The sequence below is a fragment of the Callionymus lyra genome, chromosome 17 (assembly GCF_982586985.1).
Source record: "Callionymus lyra chromosome 17, fCalLyr1.hap1.1, whole genome shotgun sequence".
In the NCBI taxonomy this organism is placed as follows: Eukaryota; Metazoa; Chordata; class Actinopteri; order Syngnathiformes; family Callionymidae; genus Callionymus; species Callionymus lyra.
Window position 1 is genome coordinate 17,201,482 of NC_141834.1, and position 25,634 is coordinate 17,227,115.

General features: G+C 36.0%; 1 protein-coding gene across 1 annotated transcript; it reads left to right on the top strand.

Moving 5' to 3' along the window:
* Positions 1 to 3,237: 3,237 nt before the first annotated feature.
* Positions 3,238 to 25,559, top strand: slc6a3 (solute carrier family 6 member 3). The gene is made up of 16 exons (XM_087779011.1): positions 3,238 to 3,507; positions 4,561 to 4,681; positions 4,755 to 4,959; positions 7,215 to 7,346; positions 12,560 to 12,776; positions 14,269 to 14,407; positions 14,476 to 14,610; positions 16,217 to 16,320; positions 18,074 to 18,198; positions 18,284 to 18,396; positions 19,148 to 19,276; positions 20,167 to 20,266; positions 22,998 to 23,098; positions 24,242 to 24,409; positions 24,478 to 24,549; positions 24,624 to 25,559. The coding sequence occupies exons 2-16, from the start codon at positions 4,625 to 4,627 to the stop codon at positions 24,645 to 24,647; spliced, it is 1,821 nt and encodes a 606-aa protein (XP_087635137.1). The 5' UTR covers positions 3,238 to 3,507; positions 4,561 to 4,624; the 3' UTR covers positions 24,648 to 25,559.
* Positions 25,560 to 25,634: the final 75 nt, after the last annotated feature.

The following is a 25,634-nucleotide window of genomic DNA, read 5'->3' on the forward strand; positions in this document are numbered from 1 at the left end:
TTTCATTAAAAAAAGAAATGCTAACAAGAAAACCCTTTTTTTTTTTGTTTTATTCTTGGCATGTTTCTGTGTTTTCTTTCTCTCTTGCAGGTTTAGTAACGATAGGTTAGAAGATGGATGGAGTCGTCACTTGGTGAGTCGACCTGTAGCTACAGAAACATTTGTTCTTGACGGTTTAGTGGCTCATCTTAACTCAATAACAGGTGGACATTGAAGCAGATGACCGCCGTCACCCCGGTCTGCTGGGACAGCAGGGTGGTGAGTGCGACTCAGAAATAAAAAGCCTTGTTGGATTTATTTATGTATTTTCTTTAGTTTAAAAAACATCCTCTGAGTTAAATTATTTTCTTTCTACTTTTGCAACAGAGCACAAAAAAATGTCCTAAAAAAATGAAACAACGTTAATAAGCTATTGTGTTATTTTTTTGGACTTTAATAACTGACAGATTATTTAATTTTAACACGGTTTACTCTTTTGTTCTTGATCTTTAAAATAAAAGTTAAATCTTAAAAAATAACTAGTAAAATTGTACTTCATGACTGAACTAGCGTTCCTTGAATGTGTGTAAATATGTTTTTTATATAGTGGGAAATTGTCCGTCGTTATGAGTGTGTGTAAGTGAATGGTTGTCTTTGTGTGACTGACTGACGTCCTGTCCAGGGTGTCCCCCCGCCTCTCGCCTGAAGAAACTGGAAGTTGTCTCCCTCTAGTGGTAGTAAAACAAACGGAAAAAAAAATAGTTATCTTAATTTAAAATAATACGTTAATACCATTGACGTGAGAAGTTATCTGTGATTGATTTAACAGGAAAAATGCAGACAAAAGGGACATTTTATTGCTGTTTTTAATGGAAACTACAAAAGGTTCTTTAGATATTTATCAGTGAAAACAACCAATTTTTTGGTTATTTTAGTTGCTACTTGCATCTTTCTTGTCCCTCATATTTATTTAATTTATCAGAGCATATTACATTAAAAAATGTTATACATTTATTGACTATATTGACTGCTTTTTTTGTGTTAAATGGGTTTTACTAAGAGTATTTTTATTAAGTTATGTCTTAATTCTTAAAAAAACACATTTAAACTTATTAATGATGTCAAAAATATGATCAGTAATAATACATTATTTTTCCCATTAGATTAGATTAGATTTTTCTCTTTTTTTTGTCCCACAAGGGGAAATTTTGGTTACAACAGCATCAGGGGAATTTAAAAGGCTTGTTCATTCACGAATATATACAGTATACGCAAGTACTTTTGGTTAATTCACTCATTTAATCATATTCTAAATAAATATTAAGTTTGTCTCCTGGAAACCAAAGAAGGGACATGTTTAATTGTATTATTTTAGGATCAAATCCGCGACAGTTCAGTCGATAACATGATATTTCTCTACATAAGTCGATGCTTTTTAAACCAAAAAAAGTCGACAATAAAGTTTCTTGTCGGTTCATCCGCACACGGTTGTAATTGTGTGGAATAAGTGTTGATGTGCGAACGCACAAATGTATTTGTCCTCTCCGTCCCTGCTGATGGAGGAAGACAAGTGGAAGTAAAGATGTTGTTTTTCTTCCTTGACAAAGAAAAAAACTATAATCATTTGAGTTGGAATTAAAGTGTGAGCCGGGTGTCAATCCCTGGCGGGTCACATGTCCTCGTCCTCCTCCCTCTGGAGCCTCAGCTGTTGTGTTTTCTCCAAAACAACACACTCGATTATGTCCACAATTGATGTCGATATCTGATCCCGGGCTCGCCGGCTTAAGTGCCCTTCAGATGTGTGCTCGGGGTTTTGTGGACAATTAATCGTTATGATTGGCTGTCGGGGGGCCGTCAGTCAGGACACCGGGGTGATGAGTTGTGTTTGTCGATTGTCGATTTAAGTTGATTTTTTTGTGCGTCTTTTGGAGACGTCTGTTGGCTGCAGGTGACCACGATTTCTGCTGTGTCACACCAGTGTCGGCAGACAATTTTAAATAAAGCTCGTTCAAAAACCAGCAACGGCTAAATCTGCTTTTTTTATATTATTAAGAAATAAAAAGGTTACATTTTCCCCAAATAAAATATTAAATATTAACATGTTTTATTCATTTATTGAATTATTAATGAATATATTAGAATCAGAAAACTTTTATTGCCAGTAAACGACACAGAGTTTAGGATTTTTTTTTCATGACATTACAGAAGAAAATAATAATAAAAAATTAAATTAAATAGTAGAAATACTATAAATTAAAATTAAATGGGATACATTGCAGTAAAGTAGCATATACAGTACATAATGAACTAATAATAAAATATAATAAATAACTTAATTCATCCCTATGATACATTAAACCTTTCTTTATATTTCATTCTTTATTTTTAATTACTGCAAAAAGGAAAAAGGTATTTTTGTGTAACTTATTTTTTTCACTTAATCTTCACCAGGAATCATACATATGTGAAGATCTGCAAATGCAAAGAAAAATAATAATAAATTAAATACAAAATAATGAGATAGAAAATAGTACAAAAACGATGGTCAACTATATATAAAAACATTTATACGTCTTAAAAAATGTTAAGTGGGTTGAGAAATAACATTATTAACAACATGTTGTTTTTAAAGATATATATTTGTCAAGAAATGATTAAATAAATATGACAATATAAAGTAATTGAGCACTTGAATGAATGAATGAATTGTGCCATTTTTTACAAGGAAGGACGAGCATAGCTACAAAAAAAATGTAAAGTATATTCTTGTACATATTCAACATGTGTCATGAAGCCAATAGTGATAAAATACAAATCTTTAATCGGAAGTATTTCTTAAGAATTACTTTTACCAAATGTTATTTTCTATAGTATAGAGTTATTTGTAAACTCTGTACTATAGCAATAGTAGAGTTATTGGAAACTCTATACTATAGCTGTAGTCTATAGCTTTCCTATAACCTTTGCTTGTAACCTCTAGCCTTGGAAAATACGATTTAATTATATATTATAATAATAAAATCATTTAATTTAACACTTTTTGCACAAAATAAACCACATTTTCTCTTTTTTTCTTGCAGTTTCTTCATCTTAAAGTGTTCTTTAACAGTTTTTTATTATCAACATCTCACAACAGAGAGATGGACGGAGAGGAGGAACCGGAGAAAAAGGAGGGAGGAGAGAGAAGTGTTCGGGGAGGTGTATCGTCGCCCATATTTCAAGGGTGGTCCCACCGACGGACCTCAGCAGACCACCAGCTCCTCAGCTCTGCAAGTGTGTGTGTGGGTGAGTGAGTGAGTGTGTGTGTGTGTCACTGCCACACAGCAGGAGTGTGAGGCTTCTCTGCGACCACTTCCTCTCTCTCTCTTGACACTTTCCTGCTGTTTTATTTTGGTCACATCTCTGCTCCCGCCGTCTTCTTTCCTGTCCGAGGTCCAACTTTGCAGAAGGGAGAAGATGCTTAGTTTCACGAAAGGCTCGACTGGATCGAATCTGGAGTGAAAAATTTTCACCTGTCCGTCTGTAAAGGTGAGTTTTGTTCTTCGATGCGACGTTTTTTAAAAATCTTTTCTGTTCTTCTTTTCTTTAAAGTGATTTTTAAATGACAATAAAATAATCTAAATCTTTTTATTCCATCCAAAATGTTTTCTTACAGAAAATTTTGTTTTGTTATTAAATTTCTACTCATACATATAATGATAATTATTATCAATATTTTATCAAACGATGTTTTATTATTTACGTCATGATTTCCTAACTTTTGTTTATCAATCATTTCAACCTTTTAATGTTTTGATCTTTATATTGTAAAAAATAATCAATCAAATATAACATGATTGTTTTTTAATATTCTGTATGTTTAAATTAATTAGTATGTATTTTTTATGTTAATCATGTTTTTATACTTATAATTATCTATTTTTTGTTATATTTGTTTATGTTAATAATGAGGCAATATTATTTTGTTTAGGTTATTATATAAGTCTTATTAAATAAAACGATTTACTTGTAAACAAGAATAAATAAATAAAAAATATATATTTTTATTATATTTACTGTAATTAAATTCACAAATAAAGTGATATTTATCATCAATGTTTCTTGTAACGGTGTTTAAAAATTATTTATAAATGATAAAATATAAATATTATCTCCACTTTCTCCTGTCGTTTTTTTAAAATATTTTTAATTATATTATATTCAAAATTATCATTATTTCTTTTATCATCCATTATTTATATCGGTAGTCATTTTAATATTTACATCCTTTTAAAATCATGTTTTTTATCTGTTTCGTTTTTAAGGTTAAAAAACACTTGTAAAATTCAAATAAATACTTTTAAATATATGTTTGTACTTAATTCTGAACAAACATCCGCCTTCTCCTCTTTAATTCACACACACATTTTTTATTATTATTAAAAAACATAAAAATGCTATTAAAAGAAGTTATTTTATAGCCTTTTAAATTGGATGAATAATACATGTAAAAAAAACAAACGATTATTGTCTTTCAATCTTTTTTCTTTCTCCTTCTGTGCAGGATTTAATTTCTTTTATTGCTTGAATCTCATCTTCCAGCTGCTGCGTGTTCCTCCCAGAGCCACAATCATCTCCCCCCAGAAGACCTGAGCCGACGGAGATCATGTCCTTCGTCGGAGCCCCGGAAAAGCCCAGCTCGGGCACCATGGGCCCCAAAGAGGTGAGATGGAGAATCTCGGGGGTCCCGAACGCTTCTGCCGTCTGAGCGCCCTGGTTCCCTCTTCGTTCCTCAGGTGGAGCTGATCCTGGTGAAGGAGCAAAACGGGGTCCAGTTCACCTCCAGCACGCTGGTGGTCCCCCCGCAGACCACCCTCAGCGGGGAGGCCGAGCGCGAGACCTGGGGGAAGAAGATCGACTTCCTTCTCTCCGTCATCGGGTTCGCCGTGGACCTGGCCAACGTCTGGAGGTTCCCTTACCTCTGCTACAAGAACGGAGGAGGTCGGTCACACCTTCTGATGTAGAACACATGGTGTCCAGGTGTGCGTTTTCCTTCTCAGGTTTTTTTTCAAGCCCCTTTTTACCCCCCATCCCCGAGATCAAAACTAGGAGAGAAACCACCGCAGCTGCTGCGAATAGATTATGGACAACAATCGCTAATTACAGCTGTTTACCATAGAGCTGGAGCTGCCTCGCTAAATAACAGCCATCAGAGCCGCTGACGGACGCCGGAGCTCTCGAAAGACAAGCTTGTCTTTCAAATAAACATGCGTTTGAATTCAAACTACCGACGTGTCGGCCACTGGTAGAAGGTTCTTGACGTTCTTTAAACTGTAAAAAAAATACCAAAAAAAACTATGTTTTTTAGAATAGGTAGCATAACGCGCTAATAGCAGTTAGCATCCTAGTTATTAGCCTCTTAGCTTGTTTATAAACACACGTTAGTCCCATTTGTATCAGTAGTTATGATCCCGAAGGTCATGAACACTCAAAAGCTATTGGAGAAAAAACCCTGCTCCTGCAGCATAACTACTGTAAAATGGTGCCGGCAGTGAGGATTGCATTGAGATATATATATATATATATATATATATATATATATATATATTTTAGGAAGTTCTTGAGATGGTATTTTTCTCACAACTCGTCAAAAAAAATGTTTGAAAAACCCGAAGGTTTCTTACATCAGTGATGAAGAATAAGTTGTGAATAGTTGCAGGTTAATTGTATATTAAAATCTTTTTTTTTACTTCTATACACACTTTATGGAAATTTTAACTATTTTATTTTTTTAAATATAAAATATTATTATTGATTTTATGAAAATAAATAAAGCAAAAAGACATGGTGCTGTTTAACCTTCAAGTTATCTCAGGGTCAAGATGAACGACCTCCCTGGCTTCCATTAATACATAAGCAGTGGTGGCGGTCGTTGACCTTGACCAAGTGACAACACAAGGGATTTGACAAACACATTAGTTTTCTGTCCTTCGGGGTCACCTTAACCTAGAGGCAACAGAAGGGATACCTCATACCCATTTGTTTTCTGTCCTTCACCTTGAGATGGTATTTTTCTCCCAACTCGTCAAAAAAAGGTCTGAAAATCTGAATGTTTCTTACATCAGTGATGAAGAATAAGTTAAAAATAAATTGTATTCATATTTCCTAAAGGGTGTTTACTGGCAAGAATCTGGCGATTCGATACGTATCACGATACAGGGTCAACAATATTATATTTAGTGACACTGTAGGAACAAGGATATATTCGTAGTATTGTGGAGTACTTGACTCTGGTGTGTCGTGACTTTTGACGAAGTTGTAACTGCAAAGAGAGCTACTGCAGTCGACTGTATCCTCTCGTCCTCAGTCATCACCAGAATATCAGGGGATTTCATTGTACCTTTAGCTGTTGAAGACTGCCGCCAACGAGCGCCCGGAAGTTGAATTGCAACACAAAAATGAACAAACGCTGTGAATCATTGCATGTTAATTGGATATAAAAATCATTTTTTATGAATTCTATACACACTTTATTGAAATGTAAACAAAACAAAAAAATCTAAAATAGTGTTATTGATTTTGTGGAAATAAATAAAGCAAAAAGACATGGTGCTGTTTAACCTTCAAGTTATCTCAGGGACCAAGTGACAACACAAGGGATCCAACAAACCCATTCGTCTTCTGTCTTTCGGGGTCATCTTTACCCAGAGGCAACAGAAGGGATACCTCATACACATTTGTTTTCCCGGCCTTCGGGTCACCTTGACCCTGAGAGAACATAAGAGATGCCACAAACACATTCGTTTTCTGTCCTTCGGGGTAACCCTGACCCAGGGGCAACACAGGGGATACCACAAGCACAATTGTTTTCTGTCCTTTGGGTCACCTTGAGCCAGAGGCAACACAAGGGATACCTCAAACATATTTGTTTTCCGGCCTTCGGGTCACCTTGACCCAGAGACAACACAAGGGTTAATATCGATTTAGTATCGTTCAAAAACTACGGTGAAATATCGTTGTATCGATATTTCTCACCCCCCTAACTGCCAGTGACAATGGCTAGCATTTCTTTAAGCATTAGCTAACAAGTCTAGTTCTTGTTAGTTTTCTGCTTCTATAAAATTGAATTTTACCACCAAAATGTTATGAAATGGTTGTACTTTCAATTGTATTACTTATGGTCTTATTATTGAATTCAAGGTTTACTACCACTGGGCACAGTATTCCTAATATCTAGTATCTTCTGGTGTCTCCAGGAGCCTTCCTGGTCCCGTACCTCTTCTTCATGGTCATCGCTGGGATGCCCCTGTTCTACATGGAGCTGGCTCTGGGTCAGTACAACCGAGAAGGAGCAGCAGGAGTCTGGAAGATCTGTCCCATATTCAAAGGTAGGAACTCGTTCTTTATCCTTCAAGTTTCTTCTAAACCCTGCCGCTGCCCACTTCCCTCGTCCCGCCCTCGGCCGGCTTTTGTCTCCCTGTCGGAGTGTTTTGATTATTCCGGCGACAGCCATTGTTTATCTTCTGAGAACGTCACGTTTTTTTGTCAAATGGAAGGAAAATTGGGCTGTTAAGAGTCCGGAACATCGACGGGGAACTCCGGAGGACACTCGACCGAACACATCGATGATTTAAGTTAAAGGGGTTGTCAATCACACGCTAATAGAGACGCACAAATCCATTCTTGTTCGTGCTTAAAGTTGTGTTAAGAGTCGCACAAATATCGACTTTTTTTACCCACAATTTAATTTGTCGTCTCACTTTTGACGCTGGAATTTGCTCTCGTTCTTTAACTTTAAATGCTAACAGTGAGCCGCGGTTTATAAAATGAAGATGTCACAAAGTACAGTTGTATTATAATTGTTTTGTCTAGTTCTTGTTAGGTTTTTACTGTGACTCATCCTTCAAAATATTTTGGGGATCCATATGGTAATCCAGAAAACCAACAAAATATATAATTTCATTACAAACTTTTCCTGAAATTAGTTTTTAGCTGCAACGCGGCTAACATGCCTAATTCTTTTTAGGTGTTTGACTTTGGACTGTGACTCATCCTTCAAAATATTTTGTAGATCCAGATGGTTATCAAGAAAACCCACAAAATGTAACATTTAATTTCCAAAGCTTCCTGAATTTGTTTTTAAGCTGCAACACGGCTAACATGCCTCATTCTTTTTAGGTTTTTGCCTCTACACTAAGACTTATCCTTCAAAATGTTTGTAGATCCAGATGGTTTTCCAGAAAACCCACAAAGTGTAACATTTCATTTCGAGCTATCCTTAAATTTGTTTTTAGCTGCAACATGTCTTACATGCCTAATTATTTTTAGGTGTTTGCCTTTGGACTGTGAATCATCCTTCATAATGTTTTGTAGATCCAGATGGTAAACCAGAAAACGGACACAATGTAACATTTAATTTTTAGCGTTTCCTGAAATTTGTTTTAAGCTGCAACACGGCTAACATTCCTAATTTTTGTTAGGTATTTGCCTCTAGACTGTGACTCATCCTTCAAAATATTTTGAAGATCCAGATGGTAATCCAGTAAACCCACAAAATATAACATTTAATTTCCAAAGCTTTCTGAATTTGTTTTTAAGCTGCAACACGGCTAACATGCCTCATTCTTTTTAGGTTTTTGCCTCTACACTAAGACTTATCCTTCAAAATGTTTGTAGATCCAGATGGTTTTCCAGAAAACCCACAAAGTGTAACATTTCATTTCGAGCTATCCTTAAATTTGTTTTTAGCTGCAACATGTCTTACATGCCTAATTCTTTTTAGGTGTTTGCCTTTGGACTGTGACTCATCCTTCAAAATGTTTTGTGGATCCAGATGGTAATCCAGAAAACCGACACAATGTAACATTTCATTTGCAACATTTCTTAAAATTAGTTTTTAGCTGCAACACGGCTAACATCCCTGATTTTTGTTAGGTGTTTGCCTTTGAACTGTGACTCATCCTTCATAATGTTTTGTGGATCCAGATTGTAATCTAGAAAACCCACAAAATGTAAGATTTAATTTTTAGCGTTTCCTGAAATTAGTTTTAAGCTGCAACACAGTAAACATTTTTTTGGGGTCTTTGTCTCTAGACTGTGACTCATCCTTCAAAATATTTTGAAGATCCAGATGGTAATTCAGAACGCCCACCAAATGTGACACTTTTCCTGGTTTTTCTTTTTAAAACAGCAAGATTGCGAACAACATTAGTTATTTTAACGTTCCTGCCTCTAAAATTTCATTTGAAAAGTTTTTTAAATAGTAACATTTAAAGGTTGAATTTCAGGGATTTTGAAGATCCAGATGGTAATTCAGAAAACCCACAAAATGTAACATTTAATTTAGAACGTTTCCTGAATTTGTTTTTAGTTGCAACACGGCTAGCATGCCTCATTCTTTAGGTTTTTGCCTATAGACAGTGACTCATTCTTTAAACGATTTTGTGGATCCAGATGGTTATTCCAAAAACTAAAAAAATGTGACATTTATTCAGACACTTTTCCTGATTTTTCCTTTTTAAGCAGCAAAATGGCGGACAAGCTTATTTACATTTACGTGCCTCTTAAATGTCACTTTCAATAGTTTTAAAAAATTTAAAAGTTGAAATACAGTTTGTTTTTTGTGGGATTTGTTTGAAAAATGTAATGTTGGCAGATGCCAACAATAGATACAGGAATAACATCATCTTGGTTAAAAAAAAAAAAAAACATTTAAATTATTCGTAAATCTTGTCAGTTATTTAAATTCTCGGGAGGCTTTTCATATTTTCGACGCGTGTATAAGACGTGTAACGAGATCTTAAACCCACAATGCATTGCGACGGCAGCAGAAGATGACAAGCGGAACCATCTGCTCCACAGTTTGTGTCCTTTAGATCCTTTTTCATAACGTCCTCTGAAAGTTACCCACGGTGCCTTCACGGCGTCTGTCAGGTGGTCACAGAGAAACCCTGGCGTTCTAATCACACGGTTCTGTCGCCGTCCGTCAGCCCTGGACGACTGTAATCACTCAAGAGTACACACACACATGCACCTATTGACGGCCATCGTTCCGATCAACGAGCTGATTTTTTCCGGATCGATGCATCGTGAAGATGGGGCGAGGCTGAGCAGGGTCCGGGTCGGAGGTGTCCACGGATGCATCGCGCCGCCTGTAATCAAACAATTTTCAACTAAAATGAAACAATTTTCAACTAAAATCAAACAATTTTCAACTATAATCAAACAATTTTCAACTAAAATGAAACAATTTTCAACTAAAATGAAACAATTTTCAACTATAATCCAACAATTTTCAACTATAATCAAACAATTTTCAACTGTAATCCAACAATTTTCAACTGTAATCAAACAATTTTCAACTATAATCAAACAATTTTCAACTGTAATCCAACAATTTTCAACTATAATCAAACAATTTTCAACTATAATCCAACAATTTTCAACTATAATCAAACAATTTTCAACTGTAATCCAACAATTTTCAACTATAATCAAACAATTTTCAACTATAATCAAACAATTTTCAACTATAATCAAACAATTTTCAATTATAATCAAACAACTTTCAACTATAATCAAACAATCTTGAACTATAATAAAACAATTTTCAACTAAAATGAAACAATTTTCAACTATAATCAAACAATTTTCAACTATAATCAAACAATTTTCAACTATAATCAAACAATTTTCAACTGTAGTCAAACAATCTTGAACTATAATAAAACAATTTTCAACTAAAATGAAACAATTTTCAACTATAATCAAACAATTTTCAACTATAATCAAACAATTTTCAACTATAATCCAACAATTTTCAACTATAATCAAACAATTTTCAACTATAATCAAACAATTTTCAACTATAATCAAACAATTTTCAACTGTAATCCAACAATTTTCAACTGTAATCAAACAATTTTCAACTATAATCAAACAATTTTCAACTGTAATCCAACAATTTTCAACTATAATCAAACAATTTTCAACTGTAATCCAACAATTTTCAACTATAATCAAACAATTTTCAACTATAATCCAACAATTTTCAACTATAATCAAACAATTTTCAACTGTAATCCAACAATTTTCAACTATAATCAAACAATTTTCAACTATAATCAAACAATTTTCAACTATAATCAAACAATTTTCAATTATAATCAAACAACTTTCAACTATAATCAAACAATCTTGAACTATAATAAAACAATTTTCAACTAAAATGAAACAATTTTCAACTATAATCAAACAATTTTCAACTATAATCAAACAATTTTCAACTATAATCAAACAATTTTCAACTGTAGTCAAACAATCTTGAACTATAATAAAACAATTTTCAACTAAAATGAAACAATTTTCAACTATAATCAAACAATTTTCAACTATAATCCAACAATTTTCAACTATAATCAAACAATTTTCAACTATAATCAAACAATTTTCAACTATAATCAAACAATTTTCAACTGTAATCCAACAATTTTCAACTGTAATCAAACAATTTTCAACTATAATCAAACAATTTTCAACTATAATCAAACAATTTTCAACTTAAATCAAACAATTTTCAACTATAATCAAACAATTTTCAACTACAATCAAACAATTTTCAACTATAATCAAACAATTTTCATCTATAATCAAACAATTTTCAACTATAATCAAACAATTTTCAACTGTAAACAAACAATTTTCAACTATTATCAACAAACAATTTTCAACTATTATCAAACAATTTTCAACTGTAAACAAACAATTTTCATCTATAATCAAACAATTTTCAACTATAAACAAACAATTTTCATCTATAATCAAACAATTTTCAACTATAATCAAACAATTTTCAACTGTAATCAAACAATTTTCAACTGTAATCAAACAATTTTTAACTATAATCAAACAATTTTCAACTATAATCAAACAATTTTTAACTATAATCAAACAATTTTCAACTGTAATCCAACAATTTTCAACTGTAATCAAACAATTTTCAACTATAATCAAACAATTTTTAACTATAATCAAACAATTTTCAACTATAATCAAACAATTTTCAACTGTAATCAAACAATTTTCAACTACAATCAAACAATTTTCAACTACAATCAAACAACTACATCAAACGACTGTAATCACTCAAGAGTACTCGCACACATGCTATCGACGGCCATCGTTTCCGATCAACGAGCTGATTTTTTCCTCTCCTGATCGATGCCTGGTGAAGACGGGTCGAGGCTGAGCAGGGTCCGGGTCGCGCCGCTTATTTGGAGGCGTCGCCGATCCACCGGTTAAATATCACATGCACGCTATGACGGGGGAATCAATATGGCAGCGTCGCGGTCATGCCTCTTGGCAAAGGTTAACAATCTCACTTGAGAGGAGTGGACGCCGCCGCTCGTGATGGACAGAAAGAGCAGATGAGGAGATAATCAGGGGAACCTTTTCCTTTCCCGGCAGTGGATTTTTCCACGGAGAATCAAAGAGCGTTTTTAAATGCCAGGTTTTCGACGAGAAAACGTTGTTTACGAGACATGAATCACTTCCTGTTTGTTGAAGTAAACATCCTGAACTAATGTACATTTTTTTCTCCCAGGCGTGGGTTTCACGGTGATCCTTATCTCCCTCTACGTGGGCTTCTACTACAACGTGATCATCTCCTGGGCGCTCTTCTACCTCTTCTCGTCCTTCACCAGCGAGCTGCCCTGGGTTCACTGCAACAACACCTGGAACAGTCCCAACTGCTCGGACTGGGCGGACAACAGCTCCATCAGCGACATTTATAAATCCACGCCTGCTCAGGAGTACTTTGAGTGAGTCGCTCTCACGCCTTCCTTTGTCGCCCGGGCTTGGAAACGGATAGTTGTCGCCGCCGTCGAAATGATTTTCTACAATTACGATCAGATTCATATACGTCACTCAAATCAATGATTTATGGTGGCAGCACACAATTGTCAACTTTTTTCAACTTTAATCAAACAATTTTCAACTATCATCAAACAATTTTCATCTTTAATCAAACATTTTCAATTATAATCAAACAATTTTCAACTATAATCAAACATTTTTAACTATAATCAAACAATTTTCAACTATAATCAAACAATTTTCAACTATAATCAAACAATTATCAACTATAATCAAACAATTTTCAACTATAATCAAACAATTTTCAACTATAATCAAACAATTTTCAACTATAATCAAACAATTTTCATCTTTAATCAAACATTTTCAATTATAATCAAACAATTTTCAACTATAATCAAACATTTTTAACTATAATCAAACAATTTTCAACTATAATCAAACAATTATCAACTATAATCAAACAATTTTCAACTATAATCAAACAATTTTCAACTATAATCAAACTATTTTCATCTATAATCAAACTATTTTCAACTATAATCAAACTATTTTCATCTATAATCAAACTATTTTCAACTATAATCAAACTATTTTCAACTATAATCAAACAATTTTCAACTATAATCAAACAATTTTCAACTATAATCAAACAATTTTCAACTATAATCAAACTATTTTCATCTATAATCAAACAATTTTCAACTATAATCAAACTATTTTCATCTATAATCAAACTATTTTCAACTATAATCAAACTATTTTCAACTATAATCAAACAATTTTCAACTATAATCAAACAATTTTCAACTATAATCAAACAATTTTCAACTAAAATCAAACAATTTTCAACTATAATCAACAATTTTCAACTATAATCAAACAATTTTCAACTATAATCAAACAATTTTCAACTAAGTGAGTTTATTCAATAACAACCAATGAAGAATGTAAATGAAAACCATCAGAGAGCATTAATAAGTTGTGCTTGTATCTAAATAAAAATAGATAAATAATATTTGTTGAATAAATAATTGTCACTAAAGAAAAATAGTAAATACGTGTAAATGTAACAAGCATTAATATATGTATATATTTTAATATAGGCTTGTATTTAGTGAAAGACATTTGACATCAATGTAAAACTCACTCATGTACATTCAAGGCTAAAGTCCTCAGGATGTGTTCAGGTCTCAGGTCTCAGGTCTCAGGTTAAGTCCAGTCATCCGCGAGGGAAGGTTTGCTTCAATGGAGTAATGACATGTAATTTCAGTCACAGATCAGCTCAAGTTCTGCTCCAACTCCTCACAAATACACCAAAATAAATCATTATTTTTAACTCCCTAGGTTTTTAAAAAACACTATTTTCAATCATGAGTTGATTTCAGGGAAAACATTTCAACTGAATAATGAAAATGTTTTTATTTCTTTTTCAAGACGAGGAGTTCTGCACATCCAGGAAAGCAACGGGATCGATAACCTGGGTCTTCCTCGCTGGCAGCTGACCTCCTGCCTGGGCGTGGTCATCGTGCTTCTGTACTTCAGTCTGTGGAAAGGAGTCAAGACGTCTGGAAAAGTGAGTCGGGCGAACCGTTCTCAACCGTCCACATGAATCTGCATTGAGTTGAAGTCTCTTCTCGGCAGGTTGTGTGGATCACGGCCACCATGCCCTACGTGGTCTTGACTGTGCTGCTCCTGCGGGGGGTCACTCTGCCCGGAGCCATCGATGGTATTAAGGCTTACCTCTCCGTGGACTTCCTGAGACTCTGTGAGGCGCAGGTAGGAGGAGAGACGGGGACACGTGGACAAATGTAGGGGTTTTACTGCAGAAGGGATTTTCGTCCCACAAATGGGACTTTTTGGAATCAAAACCATCGAGGAGTTTATGTGATATTTTGTCTTGAGTTCATGATATCTGCGTCTATTTTGGTGTCTTTCTGACTTTGAAGTCACAAATCAGACCCAGAAAAAGTGTGGCCCGGGGGCCAAATACAACAATTTTGCTTTTTCTATTTGGCCCTCATGAAGTGAGAGTTAAACCTGAGGTGTGCTAAACCAGAAAATAACATATATATATATATATATATATATATATATATATATATATATAATATAACAATATTTTAAGTATTTGAACTGTAAGTAAGTAAATAGACGTTATTTGTAAATAATAAGTTCTTCTTTTATTATATTTTTATTTTTTCCCCCCCATTACATTTTTTTAAATAAAATTAATAAATATGTAATTAAATTTAGAAAAAATTATATTATTTTCTCAATTTAATTGTGTAATTTAATGATAACAATGTTTCTTTTTTATATTTATTTTTAGGAAAAAACAACAACTATATATATATAAAATTTATAATCTGACCATTATAAGGTTTAAATAAAAACGTTTTAAATATTGAATAAAACAATTAACTTGGTTTGTTCATATTAATTTATTTTTTCGCGAATACATTTGATGACGATCATGTTATTTTTAAAATATTTATGTAAAGCATCTTTCGAGAAATGAATATCTGAAAGGTGCTTTATAAATAATCTTTTTAAATTATTATTATTATTTTAAATATTGCCCTGTTTAAAAGCCGCACAACATTATTAACAAGATTAGATAAGATATACCTTTACTCTCAACACATTGTATAGATTCGATCCAGTACACAGTTTAAAATGAATTAAAAATAATCATAAATAATCATAACATTATGTCAATTTAAAAAATGTATTTATTGTCTTGTGTTATAAAGGAGATTTTATTGTAGGAAAATAGATTAGATTAGATTAAGATTCCTCTGCCTTATTAATCCCTGAGGAGATCTCCTTCAGGAAAATTGGGTTTCCAGTTCACAGAAGATGATAGTTTCATAAAACAACAAAAACAAAGTGCAAAAAAAAGAGCAAAGTGCAAATAAATAGAACAAAGTGCAAGGGATGACAAAGTGCAAATATAAAGAACATAGATCAAAGGATTATGTTAGAATATTGTGTTAAATGATAGTCATAATGTTAAGAACACCGAAGCTTGTAAACCATTATATTAAGGCTGTATTTTTAAACATTTATAATGATCAACTCCATTTACTTCTCACACGTCAAAATAAGAAGAATAACCCGTCGAGTAAATACTCTAAACGCCTCAGTTATGAGGAGCTGCAGCCAGAAAGCAGATCCATCCAGAAATGTGAACCACAGTCACAGAATTAGATTAAATAGATGCATGGAGCAGTAATTTGCCAAATTACCCTCGTATTCAGCGGCGTCTTTCATCTGCTGCCGTTGAATGAGTTTCCTGCAATTATCCCTAATAATGGCTTTTTTCCCTCTCTTGTGCCTTTTGTTGGCCGCTTCACACAAGTGTCGCTCTGTTGCTCCGCAGGTCTGGATCGAGGCGGCCACGCAGATCTGCTTCTCGCTGGGAGTCGGCTTCGGCGTCTTGATCGCCTTCTCCAGCTACAACAAGTTCAGCAACAACTGCTACAGGTGATCGAGTCGCTTCAGGGCTGAGCTCAGGGTTCAATAACAAAGATGGCAGGTTTTCAGGGATCATCAGGACTGAAGATGCAACATTACCACGGTGTGGTATAAGGCCTCACAGAGTAATAATGAGGAGCCTCACAGAATAATACTACAAAGCCGATCGATAATACCAATGTTCGCAGTTATATTCCATAGTCTTGAAAATTGACGAGCCTCGTGGATTAATACTACGGAGCTACGGAGTAATATTATGAAGCCATCGAGAGTAATACTATCGAACCTTGCAAACCAAGACTATCGGGCCTCACAGATTAATACCATTAAGCCTTGCGGAGTAATACTTTCAAGCCTTGTGGAGTTATACTTTCAAGCCTTGCGGAGTTATACTTTCAAGCCTTGCGGAGTAATACTTTCAAGCCTTGCGGAGTAATACTTTCAAGTCTTGCGGAGTAATACTTTTGAGCCTTGCAGATTAATACCATTAAGCCTTGCGGTTTAATACCTTCAAGCCTTGCGGAGTTATACTTTCAAGCCTTGCGGAGTAATACTTTCAAGCCTTGCGGAGTAATACTTTCAAGCCTTGCGGAGTAATACTTTTGAGCCTTGCAGATTAATACCATTAAGCCTTGCGGTGTAATACATTCAAGCCTTGCGGAGTTATACTTTCAAGCCTTGCGGAGTAATACTTTCAAGCCTTGCAGAGTAATACTTTCAAGCCTTGCGGAGTAATACTTTTGAGCCTTGCAGATTAATACCATTAAGCCTTGCGGTGTAATACATTCAAGCCTTGGGGAGTTATACTTTCAAGCCTTGCGGAGTAATACGTTCAAGCCTTGCAGAGTAATACTTTCAAGCCTTGCGGAGTAATACTTTTGAGCCTTGCAGATTTATACTATCAAGCCTTGCGGAGTAATACTATCAAGCCTCATGGAGTAATACTATCAAGCCTTGCAGAATAATACTTTCAAACCTTGCGGAGTAATACTTTCAAGCCTTGCGGAGTAATACTTTTGAGCCTTGCAAACCAAGACTATCGAGCCTCACAGATTAATACCATCAAGCCTCATGGAGTAATACTATCAAGCCTCATGGAGTAATACTATCAAGCCTCATGGAGTAATACTATCAAGCCTTGCAGAGTAATACTGCCAAGCCTTGTGGAGTAATACTATCAAGCCTCATAGAATAATACTATCAAGCCTGGCAGAGTAATACTACCGATCCTTGCGGAGTTATACTATCAAGCCCCGTGGAGTAATTTTTTCAGTGCCTTGCAGTTATACTACAGAGCCTCGCGGAGTAATGCTATTATGCCTCATTAAGTAATACTACAGAGCCTCGCAGAGCAATATTACTAAAGCTTATGGAGTAATACTACCTATTTTCACTGAGTAATACTGACAAGCTTTGCAGAGAAAGACTACAGACTCTTGAACAGTAATTCTACAGAGCTTCACAAAGTAATACCTCAAAGCCTCGTTGAGTAATACTACTGAGTTTCGTGGGGTAATACTACAAAGCTCTGCACAGCAATACTTCCCTCCTTTCAAGCGATTAATACTTGAAGAGTCATACTAATCAGCTTTGCGGTAAAATGTTGATTTTTCAGGACATTAAAGGATTCAAAGTGCCCCTTATATAGAATGAAAAATACTCACTAGAATATTCTACTGGTTTCAATCACGGGCTCTCATCACACACACATAACTCAAGATAACTAAAAAAAAACTCCTTTTGTTGTTCGGTTGTGATGCAGGGACGCCATCATCACCAGCTCCATCAACTCACTCACCAGCTTCTTCAGCGGCTTCGTGGTCTTCTCTTTCCTGGGGTACATGTCGCACAAGCACAACGTGGACCTGGACAAGGTCGCCAGAGACGGTAGGAACTTATCCCCCTTTAGGAATTGACCTTTATATCCCCTGCCCAACAAAAAAAAACATAAACAAAGAAAAACCTTCTCCAGGTGCCGGGCTGGTGTTCGTCATTTACCCAGAAGCCATTGCGACGTTGCCTGGATCGTCGGTTTGGGCCGTTATTTTCTTCATCATGTTGCTGACTTTGGGGATTGACAGTGCCGTGAGTACAAACACTTCCTGCTCTTTCAAAATAAGATAAAGTTGAGTGCCAGTAAAAAATAAGTGTCTTTAAAAACACGGCATAACATTTTTTTTTAAACAAAAAAGAATTAATTTGACTCCACAACAATCCTCGGGTACATTAACTCTGTTTAGAACGTTGAGTGAAGAAAATATTTTTTATTTGTAGTCAAATTAAATTAAATTTCAATTATTTAAAACTATGCTGTGACCACTGTATTTGTTACTAGCTGCACTAAAATACCTTAACAATGTTTATAAATCTAAATTAAACTACATTTTGATTTATTTTACTAACAGATGTTAGCTAAAATTATCAATAAAAATTAAATTAAATTATTGAAAAGTTCTATACATTTTTGCATCCCATATTATTACCGCCATAAATTTAAACAAAGTCTTAATTATTTTGGACATGTTTTTAATTTACAACAAAACATGTTTTTTTAGGTGGTTTTGAATCATTTTTGTTACTTTATTTTGGGGGTTTTCTTTAAGGGTTTACAATTTCCTGGATAATAGTTTCCAAAATATTTTAATGAATAATAAAACAATAATTCTGCTCAAATACCTTTTAGAAAAGCAAAAAAATAAATACACTTTCGGTTTTTAGCCAAGCTGATGTCTTAGTCTGCCTATTGAACAATCACTACCGATTCAAACGTGTATCATGTTACGATTCTAAAACGAGTCCAAAAGGTGCCGAACAAGCTTCTTGTGTTTGGACCCAGATGGGCGGGATGGAGTCCGTCATCACTGGGCTGATCGACGAGTTCAAATGCCTCCACAAGCACCGAGAACTGTTCACCCTCTTCATCGTCAGCTCCACCTTCCTCATCTCCTTGTTCTGCGTCACCAACGTGAGTAATACTTCAATATGATGTACCTGGAACTCTAAGTATGTCAAGCATCACAATATGGAATTTAACAATTGAATTATTTCTATTAGTTTTTATATATATATAGTTTTTTAACATTGATAACTGAATAAAATGTATTTTTTTGGAGTATTTTTAATATATATATATATATATACATATATATTTTTTTACACATAGAGTTTGATACTCTAAATCCAATAATTCTAAAATTAATGTTCATAAATACATAATGTTTAATTCATACCCTTTTAAATTCAACATAAAATTGAGAGCCTATTTTTAGCCAATCATGTTTGATCAATTGGCTCGGTACTCATTTGGTGTCATGTCTGGTGACACTATTATAAAGTTTTGTATTGAATTTAAAATGCTAAAAATTGAAAAAATATTGAATTTAGAAAAAGATGTTGGGATTATTTAAATTGGTGAAAACCCATTTATTCTGAAAATATTCAAATTGTCTAGTTCAGTTTTAAAAAAAAAAGAAAATTCAACTGTTCAGTAAAGAAATAATTAAATTAAATAATTAAATAAAAGAAAATTCAACCGTTCAGTAAAGAAATAATTAAATTAAATAATTAAATAAAAGAAAATTCAACCGTTCAGTAAAGAAATAATTAAATTAAATAATTAAATAAAAGAAAATTCAACCGTTCAGTAAAGAAATAATTAAATTAAATAATTAAATAAAAGAAAATTCAGCCTTTCAATACAGAAATGATTAAATTGAAATATAAAAAAATAATGCAATTAAAAACAAACACTTTCATTCTTAAATTAATTCAATTTTCAACATTTAAAATGTTAAATTCAACCATTAACTAACATTGTGGCTCTGATCTCCTTCCATACATGGGTCTTCACTCCAGGGTGGGATGTACGTGTTCACGCTGCTGGACCACTACGCTGCCGGGACATCGATTCTCTTCGGGGTCTTGATTGAAGCCATCGGCATCGCCTGGTTCTACGGTGAGAGAAGTTCTGGTCTTCATGGCGAGCAATGAGGATGGTTGTATTAAGACGGTGATGAGAAATCCGTCCGCGCAGATGTGTTGTGCCGACAGCCTTCGCTCTCCTATTAGGACGTGCGGCCAAAAGGTTTGATTCCCGATAATGGCTTTTGCCACTTGAGTCCATGAAAGACTGGATGAAACGGGTCAGAATGATGGAAGCTCTGTACCGGAACCATCTGTACTATCGAGCCTAGCGAAGTAATACTTTGAATCCTTGCGGAGTAATACAATCGAGCCTTGCAGAGTACTACTACCCAGCCTTGTGGAGTAATTCTTTCGAGCCTTGTGGAGTAATACTTTGAATCTTTGCAGAGTAATACAATCGACCCTTGCAGAGTACTGCTACCCAGCCTTGCGGAGTAATACTACCCAGCCTTGCGGAGTACTACTACCCAGCCTTGCGGAGTACTACTACCCAGCCTTGCAGAGTATTACTACCCAGCCTTGCGGAGTAATATTATCGAGCTTACATAGTACTACTACCCAGCCTTGCGGAGCAATACTATCAAGCCTTGCGTAGTAATATTATCGAGCCTTGCAGAGTAATACTACCCACTCTTGCGGAGTTATACTACCCAGCCTTGCGAAGTTATACTATCGAGCCTTGCGGAGTAATACTATCGAGCCTTGCTGAGTAATACTATCAAGCCTTGCCGAGTAATACTATCGAGCCTTGCAGAGTAATACTACAGAGACTGGCAGAGTTGTATTACCCAGTCTTGCGGAGTAATAATATCGAGCCTTGTGGAGTAATACTTTGAATCTTTGCAGAGTAATACAATCGACCCTTGCAGAGTACTGCTACCCAGCCTTGCGGAGTAATACTACCCAGCCTTGCGGAGTACTACTACCCAGCCTTGCAGAGTACTACTACCCAGCTTTGCGGAGTAATATTATCGAGCTTACAGAGTACTACTACCCAGCCTTGCGGAGCAATACTATCAAGCCTTGCGTAGTAATATTATCGAGCCTTGCAGAGTAATACTACCCACTCTTGCGGAGTTATACTACCCAGCCTTGCGAAGTTACACTATCGAGCCTTGCGGAGTAATACTACAGAGACTGGCAGAGTTGTATTACCCAGTCTCGCGGAGTAATAATATCGAGCCTTGTGGAGTAATACTTTCGAGCCTTGCGGAGTAATACTACCCAGCCTTGCGGAGTAATACTATCCAGCCTTGTGGAGTAATACTTTGGAGCCTTGCGGAGTAATACTACCCAGCTTTGTGGAGTAATACTGTCATACTGCCGCGTGGAGTATTCTTTACGGAGCCTTGAAGAGTTATACTACCGAGCCTTGAGGCATAATTCTATGATGCCTCACGGAGTAATACTATCGAGCCTTGCTGAGTAATACTAAAAAGCCTTCCCGAGTAATACTATCGAGCCTTGCAGAGTAATACTACAGAGACTGGCAGAGTTGTATTACCCAGTCTTGCGGAGTAATAATATCGAGCCTTGTGGAGTAATACTTTCGAGCCTTACGGAGTAATACTACCCAGCCTTGCGGAGTAATACTATCCAGCCTGTGGAGTAATACTTTGGAGCCTTGCGGAGTAATACTACCCAGCTTTGTGGAGTAATACTGTCAAGCCGCGTGGAGTATTCTTTACGGAGCCTTGAAGAGTTATACTACCGAGCCTTGCGGCATAATTCTATGATGCCTCACGGAGTAATACTATCGAGCCTTGCTGAGTAATACTAAAAAGCCTTCCCGAGTAATACTATCGAGCCTTGCAGAGTAATACTACAGAGACTGGCAGAGTTGTATTACCCAGTCTCGCGGAGTAATAATATCGAGCCTTGTGGAGTAATACTTTCGAGCCTTGCGGAGTAATACTACCCAGCCTTGCGGAGTAATACTATCCAGCCTTGTGGAGTAATACTTTGGAGCCTTGCCGAGTAATACTACCCAGCTTTGTGGAGTAATACTGTCAAGCCGCGTGGAGTATTCTTTACTGAGCCTTGAAGAGTTATACTACCGAGCCTTGCGGCATAATTCTATGATGCCTCACGGAGTAATACTACGGAGCCCCTCAGAGTAATATAACAAAAGCTCATGGAGTAAAACTGCCAAGCCTTGCAGAGAAAGACTACCGAGTCTAGAACAGTAATTCTACGGAGCTTCACAAAGTAATACCACAAAGCCTCTTGGAGTAATACTACGAAGAGTCATACTGATGGGCTTTACGGTGCAGCTTCGTAGCTTACTGACATTTTAGAAGATATCTTAGTAGTGTGTATTGTTTAACTGTAGCTGTATTTAAATGAAGGATACTCGGTACCGGAACCGTCCGTGGTGGACTCGGTGAAACACCTGCAGGCATGAGATGCGACTGAAAACAATCTAAAGGTCAGGGATGTGAACTTCTGTCTCTTGAGGTTCCAGTTAAGACGTCCTTTCATTCCAGAGAGAGTCACACGAGGCCAGACACGAACCAGGCCCGAGGCGAGTGGAGGGCCGGTCACTAGTTGCTTTGGTGGGAGCTCACCTTGGCAGGCCCGATAAATCAAACGTGTTCTCGTCCTCATAAGTTCTGACCGAAACCTTTCACCCACGGTCAGATTTACTTTCCCACATGTGGCTCCGACGAATTGCGCTCTGGCAGAGGAATCGCTCTCCCAACTTGGATCTGAAAACTGCTTTTTTTGGTAGATTCTCAAACTCCCGAGCGTGTGTTTTGCAGGCGTGGATCGCTTCAGCGACGACATCGAGGAGATGATCGGACACAGACCCGGCTGGTACTGGAGGTTGTGCTGGAAGTTCGTCAGTCCCTGTTTCCTCCTGGTGAGTCCAAGTATTGTTACTGTTAGCATAGATGCTAACTGTTGTCGCTACGATGCTAAAGCCTGTTATGCTAACAGTCGAAACAATTTGATAAAAATTCAATGAAATCTATCATATATATGTTGTGCTGATGTGTGTGTCATTTCTGTGTGTGTATATCTTGCTGATGTCTGTGTCATTTGTGTGTGTTAATTCTGTGTGTACGTCGTGCTGATGTGTGTGTATTTTGTGTGTGTGCATGTCGTGCTGATGTGTGTGTATGTCCTGCTAATGCTTGTTTAATTTGTGTGTGTAGGTCATGCGTATGTGTGTGTAATTTGTGTGTATGCTGGCATATGTGTGTGAATTTGTGTGTGTGTATGTTAGCTGATGTGTTTGTGCGTGTCAGCTTGTGTGTGTTTATCGTGCTTATGTGTGTAATTTGTGTGTGTGTCACTTATGTGTGTGTATGCCGGCATATGTGTGTGAATATAAGCTGATGTGTGTGATATGTGTGTGTGTGTGTAATCTGTGTGTGTATGTCGTGCTGATGTGTGTGTAACTTGTACGCATGTATGCCGTGCTTATGTGTGTATAATTTGTGTGTGTGGGTCGTGCTGATGTGTGTGTGATTAGTGTTTGTGCATGTCATGCGTATGTGTGTGTAATTTGTGTGTATGCCGGCGTATGTGTGTGAATTTGTGTGTGTATGTAAGCTGAGGTGTGTGATATGTGTGTGTGTAGTCGTGCGTATGTGTGTGTAATTTGTGTGTATGTATGTCGTAGTGAAGTGTATGTTATGTGTGTGTCGTGCTGATGTGTGTGTAATTTGTATGTGTGTATGCCTTGCTTACGTGTGTTATGTATAACTTGTGTGTGTATGTCGTGCTGACGTGTGTGTAATTTGTGTGTGTGTATGTCGTGCTTATGTGTGTGTCTGTATTTCAGCTGGTTTGTGTTTATTTTGTGTACGTGCATTTTGTGTGCGTATGCGTGCTCATGTGTTTGTATGCTGTGTATGTCCTGCTGATATACGTGTATATACGTTTGTGTAATTTGTGTGTGTATGTTGTACTGATGTGTGTGTATCTGTAGCCAATTCTTCCTGATTAAATAGAAAACGATGGGATGTGTTGAGTTTATATCAAATCTTGTTCTTCTCAGTTCATGGTGGTCGTCAGCTTCGCCACCTTCAACCCCCCGAGTTACGGCTCGTACTCGTTCCCTCCGTGGGCCAACATGGTGGGATGGTGTCTCGCCATCTCCTCCATGTCCATGGTGCCTCTTTACGCCATCTACAAACTCTGCATCCTGCCCGGGAAATTCTGCGACGTAAGTCCAGCGCTCGACTCGACGCTCCATCTTTTTGGTTTGATCTTGATTTTTTTTACCGTCGACAGAGACTCGCCTACGCCATCACTCCGGAGTCAGAGCACCACCTGGTGGACAACGGAGAAGTTCGGCAGTTCACGGTGAGTTCAGGCTCGAGGTACGTGGCTTTTATTTTCGAAGATTTCATCCCCAACGTGTTTGTTTGTCTTCGCAGCTGCAACACTGGCTGGTGGTCTGAACGTTACAAGATGAAGGTTATTATTTGAAAAAAAAAGTCTTCACGAAAAGCAAAAATTTTGGTGGCGTCGTTCAAAAAGTGGCGACAAAAAAAAGAAAATTGTTGTGTGTTTTACCTTTTACGATGGTGAGTGTGAATCGCTGACCCTTTCCACGAAAACTAGACAAAAACGTAGCTTCGGTTTGCTAGAAAAACATGACGGTAGAAAACGAGCAAGAGAATAACTGTTTTATTTTTTATTATAATTATCGACCTTTATTCTTGACTGTTATTTTCGTAAGATGCCACAGTTTATCACAAACAATGATGAATTATAAATGATTAAATGTTATGTAACAAGCAAGAAAGACATTGAATTAAAACCCGAATTTAATATTTGATTTATTGTAAATACAATTTAAAACCATCTCATAAATATTAACAAATATATTGCTATATCTTGTTTTAAATAATTTAAAAAAAAGTACTTACCAAAGACTTAACAGAACCGCCTCCGTTATCATGATTTAATCGTGATTTAAACGCAAAAATTTGCAGAAAAATCTTCTTTTAAGACTGTTCTAAAAAAAAACGCTGCTCTTTTTAAATGGATTTATTGTTTATTTGACTTAAGATATATATATAAATATACATGTTTAAATGTAATGTAGAGGGGCTAGTATTGTACCGTATAGTACTACATATATAAAGTAAACAAATATACGAATAAAGTATTACTTTTGTGGACGTCCGTGCGTGCCATTGCCGAGCAGTGAGGTCGTCGATTTCCTGAAAACTGAAAACCCCTCCTTTTCGTAATATACGATGTCCTCGTTGTGCCCGTGACGTATTTAAGGGTCATGACGTCCAGCTGTCCTGTGCCGTGTGACCGTGACTTGTTTTTTGTACCGTCAATAAAGACTCGCCAAGTTAGTGGTTTCTTTCCTGATGTTTTCTGCCTACGTTCTTAGTAGTGACCACCAGGGGGCGCCGAGAAGGTAAATCCAG

Excerpts from the sequence above, each read along its gene's own strand:
- slc6a3 (XM_087779011.1), top strand. The coding sequence starts at position 4,625 with ATGTCCTTCGTCGGAGCCCCGGAAAAGCCCAGCTCGGGCACCATGGGC. Across the intron at positions 7,347-12,559 it reads GATCTGTCCCATATTCAAAG|GCGTGGGTTTCACGGTGATC; the intron begins GTAGGAACTCGT and ends TTTTTCTCCCAG. Across the intron at positions 24,410-24,477 it reads TGCCCGGGAAATTCTGCGAC|AGACTCGCCTACGCCATCAC; the intron begins GTAAGTCCAGCG and ends TACCGTCGACAG.